General features: G+C 40.4%; 1 protein-coding gene across 2 annotated transcripts; it reads right to left on the reverse strand.

Annotated features, from left to right (window-relative positions):
- Positions 1–1,389: 1,389 nt before the first annotated feature.
- On the reverse strand, positions 1,390–8,411 carry LOC143883841 (formiminotransferase cyclodeaminase-like protein). 2 transcript variants are annotated; one of them, XM_077387156.1, is made up of 3 exons: positions 8,154–8,411; positions 4,293–4,698; positions 1,390–1,982 (listed from the first exon to the last, which is right to left on the reverse strand). In XM_077387156.1, exons 1-3 carry the CDS (start codon positions 8,175–8,177, stop codon positions 1,471–1,473), a joined length of 942 nt encoding a protein of 313 aa, XP_077243271.1. In that variant the 5' UTR covers positions 8,178–8,411; the 3' UTR covers positions 1,390–1,470. The 2 variants fall into 2 exon arrangements, with proteins under 2 accessions (XP_077243271.1, XP_077243272.1); XM_077387157.1 differs by having other exon boundaries at positions 4,293–4,695; positions 8,154–8,394.
- Positions 8,412–12,184: the final 3,773 nt, after the last annotated feature.

Consider the following 12,184-nt stretch of genomic DNA (forward strand, 5'->3'; position numbering starts at 1 on the left):
CATGAGATGGGCCCACATAAACATGATTTGACTTCACTTGGTGGGCCTTTCGATAAATCATCGATAGGCCCAAACACGGGTACATTACCTAATTGGGCCTAAAATGTGCGGCTAAAGTTTCCCAAACCTAAACCAAGTTGGCACCCGTTTTAGGCTTTACAAGCCCTCCAACTGAGCTAAACCCCGGGCCAAGTGGAGCTTGCATGGAGTCAGATGCTTCTTCCATCCTTTTCCATGTTACTCATTTACCTGTGAATGCAATGCCTGCATCTTGCACTTCATGCTGAAGGTGAAAAAAGGCCCGGGCGCGGAACGACGTGGGCCGTCCCGGCATGGCACGATTTGCTACGATGGTTGGCCATGCCACGCACGGGCCTAAAACCTAGGTCGGGTTGGACGGAGTTTTAGGCACGGCAGGCCGTGCAGGCCTACAGCCCATGATGGACTTGCACGGTATAGAAAGCACGGTTAAATTCTAATCTATAGAGTTAAATTTACTCAATTTAATTATTTATCAAAAAAAATATTAAAAAAAGTGGGCCGGGCCGGGCAGGTACGACTCAGGTGGTGGCCATGCCGTTCCTACCTCTCATAATTTGTGAGTCATGCCATTCTGGCCCCTGAGAGAATTGTGCCGTGTTGTGCCTGGCCCAACAGGTCACATGAGTCACTATTTTGTGGGTCGTGACTGTCCAGCACAGCCGGTTTGACATTTTGACTTCAGGGCAATTATAGCTGTCTTAACAGAAAAGCGGATGAACAAAAATTAGTAATTTGTTATTTCAACCCGGCCTCCAAGTCCCTTCTGCATCCATTACCTTTAGGGACTGTTTGTATACACGGATTTTAGAATCTTGGATTTCCTCAAAAATCAAAATCGTATTTGAGAGACAAGAGTCAAGGAGACCCGCCATCATTTTCTGATTTCTTGCCGTTCTTTCTGTCCTTTCCATCAGCAAGAAAGCAGATCCAGAAGCCACACAGTGAATGAGGACAAAATCTGCTGACAAGTGATCTTTAGCAGATCTAACGTTATTTGATCCTCCATAGACGGTTCCCAGAAAGGCTAGCTGCCTTATTTCATTCACGGTTTTGCTCGAGAACAGCTGATGGTGTCATGACATTAGAATAGGCGCTGAGAAAACCAAGATTTGCTTTATAATACCGAACACAAGTATTTGTGTGTGTGTGTGTGTGTGGGGGGGGGGGGGGGGGGGGGGGGGGGGGGTGTTGTTGTTCAAAAACTTTGAGGGCTGTAGGTCATTTGGGCTAGTGATGTTCGTTGCAGAGGTAACATTTGATCAATGATGCCAATATGGTACATCCATTACGAGTGGGACCTAACAGGTTTGTGATTTATGTGGAATTTAATTATGGCGAAGACAAGAATAAACCTTAATAAAGGATTAGTCGACAAACTAGAAATATTAATTAATCATCCACAACACTGCATTTCATTTTCTTTCCCTTTCAACCCGAAGAAACTAATTTCATATAAATCTCAAAAATCATCTCTGGTGAAAAATCTGTGAAATAACCCTTTTCCACATCCATTCCTTCCTCGGCGGCAAGCCGCTCCACTTGGCTCTGCACACGATCAGCCCCGACCAGGTTCGGGTCCAAGAGCATGCACGCAATCTCCATTGATTCTTCTCCGTGGACAAGCGCCAATGTCTGCACTCCGGGGAGCCCGCCACCTCGGGCGCTTGACATCCGAGCGATCCTTCGTGCGGCCGACACATCCGATGTGACAAGTGGCACATTGAAGGTTGTGACCCATGGGCTTGCGCCGATCACCACGATGCCCCTGGCCCGAGCCACATTCGTTGGGCCTTCGTCCGGCTTTTCTACAAGAATTTCGGGTAGAGCCCAACCGGCCCATTGGTTGTCCATGAAATTTGGCTGGAAATAGCCCAACTCCCTCCGGATTGTATCAAGTGCCTTGCCGTTTGGGTGTGCAGCTTCGTATAGGAATACTGGCACTGCAATATATGAAAACGGCATGAGAAAGGTATGTGTTCAATAAGGTGAAGAGTGCCATTATTAAAACAACGGAGTGCAGATATCATTACCTGCTACTATACATGTTCTACATGCAGGGAGAGGCTTTGGGCATGTCTGGCAACCATGAATTTTTTTTTTCTTCTTAAATTTTTTTTCCTTGGAAAATGATTTGTCAAAGGTCCAGTAATACTTTTTTTTAAAAACCAAGGTGCGGTAATAACTTTAGACCATGTTTGGCAATTATGAAAAATTATTCCTTGAAATATTTGTGGGACTGAACGCACATTCGGCGACAATGATTATTTTTTATTTTTAATGATAAACTAGTGTAGTAGGATGGGTGAAGTGGCTAAAAACCAGGAAAATGGGTCTCACGTGGTGAGAAGGGCTAAATATCATAAAACAAAAAAAATCACTCAAAATAGGATGAACTTTTTCCTCATTTTTAGCCACTTCTCACCCTCATTGCAATCATGCCCTCTCAAGACACTAATTTATCATTAAAAAAAAAATCCTGGCTACCAAAAATGGGCCTTAGAGACATGGCCTGATTGTATGAGAGGGTCATAGGAGGGAAAGGGAGAGGCTTGAGTTGATGGGAGTGGAGAAGATCAGCAATCTCTTCATAAAATAGTGAAAAAATACCTACACAATTAAAATTGGTTTTTCCTAATTTTTTTGGGAATAATTAGCAAGCATGAAAAGTCATTTCATGAACTATTCTAAGGCCCAATGGTGAGGAAGGAGCTGAGAATGAGGAAGGGGAAAGATTTGAGATGGTGAGACACTGGGACTGGCAAGAGCATGAGAAATCCCTAAAAAAGAGTGAAAAAAAAATTATATTTCAAATTGTTTTTTCTTTCCCAGGTTTTCAGGGGCTTCTCCTGCTCCCTTCACTTCCACCTTATCAAGTCTCTCCCTCTCCACCCATCTCTCACAACTGGCCCCACTAATTTCATGGAATAGTTTTTTTTATGGTTGCCAAACCTGCCCTTAGGCCATGTTTGGATTGCATGATTTTTTGGAAAAGTTGGGAAAGGAAAAATATTTCTAAAATTTCATACATTTTTTACACACGAAAAAACATAACTTGAACCAACTTTATTCAATTTTTATTTATAGAAACCTTCAATTTATGATGATATTTATCTAAATTAATCATAATAATATTTTTTCCATCTATATTGAGGATAGAAAAAAAAATTACGGGGAAATAATTTTCTTTAGAAATGTTTTTTTTGCAATCCAAAGAGGGTATTAAGGTAAAAACAATTCCAGCCAAAACTTTTCCAGCAAAAAATCTAAGACCTAAGAGAGTTTTACCAAAAATACCTTTTACCTATGCTCTGTTTGGTTGCTGGGTTTTTTTGTTCCCAGGATTTATGTGGGTAAAGGTTTAGTGGTCACATCAGCTTTTTCCAGCAAAATCTTGTCTTGAAAAGGGTGTTCTCTCTTTCTCTCTCTACCCTCTCTCTCCACTCATCATAATATCTTTCTCTAATTAATGCTTGTCCCCTCTTTTGTCTCCTACCTTTACCCACATAAATCCCAAGAAAAAAAAAAAACCCGGCATCCAAACAGAGCAGGCAACTGGCAAATTTTGGAAAGGAAAAATATTTCTAAAATTCCTACTTTTTTACTCACGAAAAAGATAAATTCAATCCTCCCTATTCGATTTTAATCAGCAGGACTATCAATTTATGATGATAGAATTCTAAATTAGTCATAATTATATATCATTTCATTCAAAATCATGGAAAGGAATTTTTTCCTAAGAACGTAAGGCTCCGTTTCTTTGGATGTAAAAATGGACAAAAATTTGTTTTATGTTCATTTTTAGGACATAAAACAAATTTTACGTCTATTTTATCGTCAAAGAAATGGAGCCTAAAATGTTTTTCTTGCAATTCAAATGGGGCATAAACATTTATACTACGAAACAACCAATTAAAAGCTTTTGGGGTAATTGGTTGTTTCACATGGTATCAGAGATGTTGCCTCACCACAGGTCCTAGGTTCAAAACCCAACGACTTGGTGATCTTAAAAATTCACGTGTTCGTCCAACCTTTAAATGATTAAATAACACCAACTCTAATAGCTTAGGACCTGTTCGTTTAAGCTTATAACAACCGGTTGTGGATGCCATACCGATTATTGGATTCAGAATTAAGTTTAAATATGAGTCCAATAATCAGTTTGGCACTCAGAATCGGTTGTCACAATCTGAAATGAACAGGGCCTTAGCTTTTGAAGTAATTGATTGTTTCACAATTACAGTGAAACTTACCTTCAAACTTGTTGCCAATGTCTGCTGCAACCATCTTAGCCACCCTAGCTGCCTCATCTAATGAAGCTTGAGCCAAAGGATGGAAACAGATGTGGTCCACCACACCGAGCCGAGGGTGCGCCCCTGAGTGCAATTCGAGGTTTATGGATCCATAAGCGGCTTCAACCATAGCCAACACAGCTTCTTGAAGTGGACTATATGTTTCTCCATTGCCGTTACCATGAACCACGTAGGAGACGAGTGTGTATCGTACCCGATTGTAAGCCGAGTCTTTAAACTTGTTTATAATGACGGTCTCCCTATTGAGGTTAGCGGCTTGCTCGATCGAATCGAGAGCCAAGAAATTTCGAGACTCGGAAATGTAGAGCTTGCAACACACCAGCATGGAGTGCTTCGTAGCCGTCTTCTTGTGGAAGAAGAAATAGAATTTCTCGTAAAATGGATCGTTAAAATTGAACAGCTCATTAACAAAAGGATTTTGCTAACTTTTTTTTTATATATTGACTTGGCATATTTTATAAAAGAAACAGAAGGGACACCCGAAAGAGAATACCCAAAGATACAGAACAAAAAATAAAAAATAAAAACTAATTACAAAATGACTAGGCCATCAAATCGGAAATTGATCAAACCAATTCATCGAGATGCATACCACTCCTCTTCTAGCCAAAGCGTCCGCCTTCTTGTTAGCAGACCTTCTAACATGAATCAACTCAATATCTTATTCCGCCAATACATCTTCCATTTCGTCAAAAAGATCCAAAAACCTCCAACGTGGAGCCACCCCACCCCTCAGCCACCGGATAACATTAAACGAATCCCCTTCAACAATTACACTCTTCAGACGGTCCCTACTCACCTTTTTTATGCCATTGAAAGCCGCTTGGACTTCCGCCTCCGTAGCGTCCGTCACACCTAAAGGGCCCCAAAAAGACCAAAGAATCTTGCCGGCATCATCACGACATAAACCTCCCACCCCGGCTGGACCAGGATTCCCAAAGCAAGCACCATCGAAGTTTATTTTTAACACTCCTTGAGGCGGTGGTTCCCATCTCTGGACAACTTTATTAGCCCACTCATTACTCAAGCACACCACCCCCATCCTTCCCAAAGATCAAACGCTGAGATAAACTGGAAAGATGGATGGCATCTCGTCCAATTAATAACCAAAGCAATTATCCGCATATAATGATAATGAGGAGCCTTGGACATTCCCTCAAACACCCGCGCATTTCTCTCCTTCCATACCACCCACCAAGTGGCAAGCAAGCATACTTCCCACAAAATTTTCCCTTTCTTCTTCCAAGGCACGAAGCTCCATTGTTGCAACAACAATTCAATAGATCTAGGAAAAATCCAGCTGATCCCAAATCTTAGAAATATGCGACCCCATATAGACCTGGTGAACGAACAATGCATAAATAGATGATCCGCAGATTCCCCATCCGCAAGACATAGGGAGCAATGATCAACAAGCCACATACCACGATTTCTCAGAAAGTTAATGGTTTGAATCCTGTCACGACATGCAGCCCAACCAAAGATACTAACCCGCGGCGGACAATGAAATTTCCACACCTTTGCTGAAAAAGAGGGAGTCGGGCAGGGCATCAGGCTCGTATAGAAAGATCTGACAGAAAATAATCTAGAAGAATCTGCAGTCCATATTCTCTTATCCATCCCCTTTCTTTTAATGTAGCCATTATCCAAAAGCCTCCTAAGTCTAGCCGCAAAATCTAACTCCCAAGCAAAGAACCTTCTTCTATAAGCCGGGCACCATTCCCAAACACCAACCCTACTAACCATACACTCACTCACCATAGCTTCTTTATTCACCGCAACCCGAAAAATTTCCGGGAACAACAACCTGAGCGGGCTATCACCGTACCATAAATCACTCCAAAACTTAACTCTATCCCCTCCATAAACCCTAAATCTAATATTCAGGTTGAATAGGGGGGACCTTTTTTAAATATCTCTCCACACCGTTAGCCCCTTTGACTTAAAATTATCGAAAGACTCCCACCCTCCGGGTTGACAACCATACTTACTACAAATGACCCTAACCTACAAATGAGATCTTTCTTCGCCAAATCTCCATAACCACTTTCCAAGCAAAGCGTGGTTAAACACCCTAAATCTTCTAATACCCAAACCACCCACCTTGATGGGCACACAAACATCCTTCCAACTCACCAGAGAGATTCCTTTTTTGTCCTCATTACCTCCCCGCAAAAATCTACATTGGATCATTTCAATCCTCAACGAGACACTGACAGGACACTTGAAAAGAGACATAAAATATACAAGAACATTTGCTAAGACTGAATATACTAAATTTCTCTTCCAAGTATCCAACCTACGCCCAATCCTTTCTAAAATCGGCTCCCAAAATGCCTTATTAGTCTTCCAACCCCCAAGTGCAGACCCAAATACGAGGCCAGAAGATTATCCATCTCGCAACCCAATAACCTCACGAACTCTAGAGCCTCATCCAAGGGGACATTCAGCGCAAAAAATCTAGACTTATGGAAATTAGATCTTTGACCCGTTAACATTTCATAACATCTCAAAGCGGACTTTAAATTTAACACTTGGGATCTCTCCGGAACGCAGAACAAGAGTGTATCATCCGCGAACTGGAGGTGAGAGACCTCCACACAGTCTCTCCCAATACTGAAGCCATTGAACAACCTTACATCGCATCCTTTAGCTAACAATCTACTTAGAGTTTCCGCCACGATGACAAACAAGAAGGGAGATAAAGGGTCCCCTTGCCGAAGACCACGGGAAGACTTAAAAAAGCTTCTAGGAGACCCATTTAACAACACTGAAAACCACGCTGAGGATACACACATTTAACAACACTGAAAACCACGCCGAGGATACACAGGACATAATCCATCTGCGCCATCTACTCCCAAAACCCATTTTAGCAAACAGGAAATCTAAACAGTCCAATTCCACTCTATCGTAAGCCTTTTCCATATCCAATTTGCAAATAATTCCTCTCAACTTGAGCCTACAATAATAATCTATGGCTTCATTGGCAATAAGGGAGCAATCTAATATTTGTCTCTTCGCTACAAAAGCACTTTGATAATCAGAGATAACTACCGGTAGAACTTTCTTCAAGCGCTTCGCTAGAACCTTAGCCTAAATTTTATATAAACTACCCACAAGACTAATAGGAATGAAATCTGCATTTTTTGTTGCCCCCGCTACTTTAGGAACAAGAGTGATGAAGGTAGCCCCCGTGCCCTTGTCCAGCTCCATACCATTAAAAAATGAATTTAGCTAACTTTTACAGATGTTTTGAGACTTTTTTTTTTTTTGATGGGTATGTTTTGAGACTTTAACATGTCTTAAGACTTTTTTATCAAAACATATGGAAAATTTCGTTTACGATGCAAAACCCTTGACAAATGGTCTCAAGTCTTCATCCTCCAAAAAAAAAAAAAAAACTCTGTTAAGGATAAACAAAAAAAAACTTAACAAAACCCTGAACAGAAAAAAAAAAACATCTGTGATGAGTTAGACAATTATTTATCTGAAACACATGGTCTCAAGTCTTTATGCTTTGTTATTTCTCTTTTAATCTTTGCTATCGATAAAACCACCACATACTTCAAAAATTTATGGAAGAAACCTGAGAGGCTAGTCAACCCCTAATTCCAAGAGTACAACTAACAAGGGCTAGAAGGAAATTTTCCAAAGGGGTTCTTGCAAAATTGTTAAAATGCTGGGCTTCTTTCTAATCAATTCTTGATGATCTAAATAACATTCTATTTTCTATGTATATACATTTTCCTTTATCCTGAGGAGGAGAGCTTATGGTGAATAGAGATAAAGAACACATACCTCACTGCTTGCCTTGAAATCCATCCTCTCTCTCTCTCTGCCTTTTTTTCCAATAGCAATGAGGACAGATGGCTCTTAAAAAGGAGTTCAGACATATACTAATGCATTCACATGCATTGGTAAAGTTACCATCTTCGAAGGAAAATGGTAAGAAGACACGGGCTGATAGGCCCCTTCCTAACTGACTCTTACTGGGCCTCATTTCTGCCTCGTATACATTATTGGATCCGTTGATCTGAAGCCTGACAATAAGTCAGGCTAAATGCCGTTGAGAACACCTTCATCAGATTATCTTAGGCCCTTGATCTGTCAAGCCAGATCAAGCCTTGTTTAGGGTTCTGCCAGCGCAAGTCATACCGATGAATTTTGCCATTCCTTATCTTATACATGGGATGTCCATTAGGGATGGGACAAATATCATAGAGGCCACATCATGATGATCTACAAGATCAACAGTCTTGATTTCACAGACTTATACCCATGTGGGACCTAAATTGAGAAGGAAAAATACTCATTTTTAACCTTTCCTACTCTAGATATGAAAATAGCTTAAAACATACCAAGAGCATGCTACTAAAAACTCATATAAAAGGGAACACTACTTTATCATGACACAGTAGAGATGTCGTTGTAATGAGAGCATCCTTAAAAGCTTCCAACATAAGGAGAGAAACCCTTATATAAAAGTGTCAAAGATAATGTCATATAAACATCATTTTACTCATCCACGAACTTGAAAAGAAACCAAGAGGCCAACACATGACATTTTTGGTATAAGTTTGGTATTTTTTGAGATTTTGTAGACTCGTGTAGCATTTATGGCCAAACTCTTACATGGGTAGGTAAGCTTGTGAATAGAATCCGTGACGCACAAGGGTTTAACCTTCCATTCCAGTCTTCACCCACCTATGTATCGAGCAGTGAGCCATCAACTTCTCACTACTTATGATACTGTAGCCCTGTTTGTTTTGGATTTTGAGAGTCCAATAATCAGTTTTGGACTAAAACTCGATTCTCAAAATCTAAAACAAACAGGGCCTTGAAGTATTAGAATGCTAAGTGTGTGAGACCCCACAAAGCGGAACAAGTAAACGTGGTTGTATTGGATGCTTTGTTTAGGTTGAACAAAGCCACCAAACCTTGCTTCCATATTTCTAATATGGACTGCACAATAAAAAAACAGAAAACAGAGGTAAGGACAAAAATGACGAGAAGATAGGGACGATTGGTAGGTATGAATGTTAGAAATAGAGATAATTATATATATTATCTCATTAGTATATATAGCTCATGGATAGAGAAGATGTTATCATTAAGAAGAAGAAACAAGATATTTCAATTAAATTAAGATAGGAATCTCAGGTCATTAATTTAGTTTTTTCAAGTAGGTGAAATGCTAAATTAATGTAGTGAGGCAAGCCCATGTGATCACATGGCGGGTGTGGATCTAGACTCGTGTTTATTTCTTTTAATATCTAAAAACCTCATTCTATTGACACTTGGGGTGCCAAAGCATCCACATCGGATCTGATCCACCTATGTCTTGGTAACGATCTGTAGGATCCTTTATTGGCCGTTTTCTTTAGCACTTTTTAAATCCTACCTTTCTGGGTTTTCTGTGTGTGAATCACGCTCCATTTCAAATCAGACCATCCATCGATCCATTTCTGATGGTGTCAAAATCTGAGCTCCAACCCTTGATCACAGAGAAAGTGTCAGCAGTCCCGGAGATTTGGCTCGAGGAAGCCACTTTGAAATCAAGTCAGATATTTATCCCACAGTTAAAGAAACTAAAATCCTTTAGGGCCCGTCTGGATGCGGAGAAGATTTTGATTTGGATTTCTCACATTTGCATTGTGATTTACATCCGGATCAAATCCTTGGATTTCCAAATCAGCGACTGACAGTGAAAAAAATCAGAGTTCAAAATATAAAAAACAGCTGTGGACATAAGTAATCGGAAATCCACAAATCTGGCAGTTTGCTTCACCCTCTTTAGTCTTTTCTCCTCAACCTCTCCCCTCCAATAGGAAGTACCCCCTTCCCTCTCTGTCTCCCCAACCCGGGTTGAGTTTACCCAAACTCAACCCAACCCAACCCGACCTTTTTCCGGGTTGAGCCCGCCCAAGTTGCACCCCTGATTCAGCTGGCTGATCTATTCATTTTGTATTCAAAACTCAATTCCAAATCCAAATACAAAACAGACCGTTAAACTATTGCCGAATAAGTTTTTCTTGCTCACCTTCCTTGGTCTGAAGGAGGGCTCTTTATATCATGATAGCATGTAAGCGTCACGTGTCTTTGTTTTCTCTTGGGCCTTGCTTGGTAATGGTGAAAAATGTGCAAAAGATCTCTGACACGGCAATGCATGTTAGTGAGGTGGTGGGAGAGGTGAAAGCCACCAAATATACCTGCCATGTGTGTAGATCAGCAGATGCATTCGCCATGTGGATGGGCCAGTAGTTATGTATGTTCCGTATGCAGGCCCCGTGGTGCGAAGACGGTCTTTCCGGATTTCATTCCTAACAATTTCTAATTGGATCCGCCCTCAATGTCCTATGTCCTACTTACATTGTACACAAATACAGCTTAGGGTTGGGGGAGGGACGAAGGAAGAAGCTAGAGGGAGGGTGGCTAGACTCTAGTGGAATAACAATCTAAATCTTTGGTATTGCTTGCCCACCGGGAGATGGCTATAGAAATAGTGATAGTATTTTGAAAATTGATTCCTAATATAGGTACATTTAGATTTTATTATTTATTGTGTTGTCCATGAAAATCGTCCTGTTTTCTACTACATTTCCAAGCTTTGTCAAGGTTTCAAAAACAATTCTAGACTGTTCATAAGATGGGCCCTACTAAGATTTCCAACGGGTCAAAACACATGTTGATCGGATGATCATAATTGTCTGATCAAGAACCTAAAAATAGACATACAAAAACTATATAGAGACACCAGTCCAATTTCAGTAACCCAAATTATATTTAATTAGAAATCAGGGTTGTCTGATTGCAGATTATTTCTTTCATGGAGATTGGACCTATCAGATGGATGGTCCAGATTAATCAACAGTAGGCCCTACCATGTAATAGTACCATGAGAGATGGGTAAGTAGACAAATGATTTTGAAAACACACAAACCTGAAACTGTTTTGATGCCAATCACACAGTTTTTTGCAGCATGAAGGCCTTCTAAAATTGCAGCAAGCTCCACAAAACTATTCAATTTTCACAATAGTTTGTAATAGCTCCACAAACCTCCAGTGGCAGCTCTAAAACCTGAGAAAGATTTACTTAATCGTTTCAGAATCCAACAGTTCGTGCGACAGAATTGCAGAACAATTTGACCCATTATAGTCTTGATAAAGCTAAACATTGATAATATTTTTCAGAATGGTAAAGAATTGTATTAGAAAGAATAAGAGCCGAGGGGTCTGGCTGACGATCGAGATGATCAATCTACAACCAGGAAGGACAAAGGAAAAGAAAAGGTGCAACCCTATCCACATCAGGGGGAGAAAATCAAACACCTCAAATGCCACCCTAGAGGCTCCCTCCCTTGCTAGCCTATCCACCTCACTATTCGCTGATCCTCCAACACGACAGAAAGAAATGGATGATGCCTCTACCCCATTCATGATCTAATGAATCCATTGTGCAAACCGCCAAGGATGAGGTAGAGACCATTTAAACCATTTTATCACGTTAGTGAATCCCTTCCACTATAACCTTCTGAAGAATGTTATGATCCATACCCTTATCCCTCTACCCTAAACATTGTTAATTACCACTAATGATTTTCCACGGAATCCCCTTTTACATCTCTTCTTCCAAATTCTAGATAATGCCACAAAATTTAAATATTTGTGGAAAGATTCTCCATGTTTTACACTAAGAGTCTGACCCAGTTTCTTTGTCATAGAGAACCTGTCATCAATTTCAAATGCATTGTCTTCTCTAAATTGTCATCAATTTCTCAACTAAACACTTCATTTCAAGTACTTTTAGATACTCTCTGCGAAGTATAATC

The sequence above is a fragment of the Tasmannia lanceolata genome, unplaced genomic scaffold (assembly GCF_043159265.1).
Source record: "Tasmannia lanceolata isolate RefF3 unplaced genomic scaffold, GAP_Taslan_0.1 ptg000008l, whole genome shotgun sequence".
NCBI lineage: Eukaryota > Viridiplantae > Streptophyta > Magnoliopsida > Canellales > Winteraceae > Tasmannia > Tasmannia lanceolata.

Coding starts and splice junctions, on each gene's coding strand:
- LOC143883841 (XM_077387156.1), bottom strand. CDS start 8,177: ATGGATTTCAAGGCAAGCAGTGAG. Junction 4,699..8,153: donor ATTTCAAGGCAAGCAGTGAG/GTATGTGTTCTT, acceptor TTCTTCCACAAG/AAGACGGCTACGAAGCACTC. Junction 1,983..4,292: donor CATTGGCAACAAGTTTGAAG/GTAAGTTTCACT, acceptor CATATATTGCAG/TGCCAGTATTCCTATACGAA.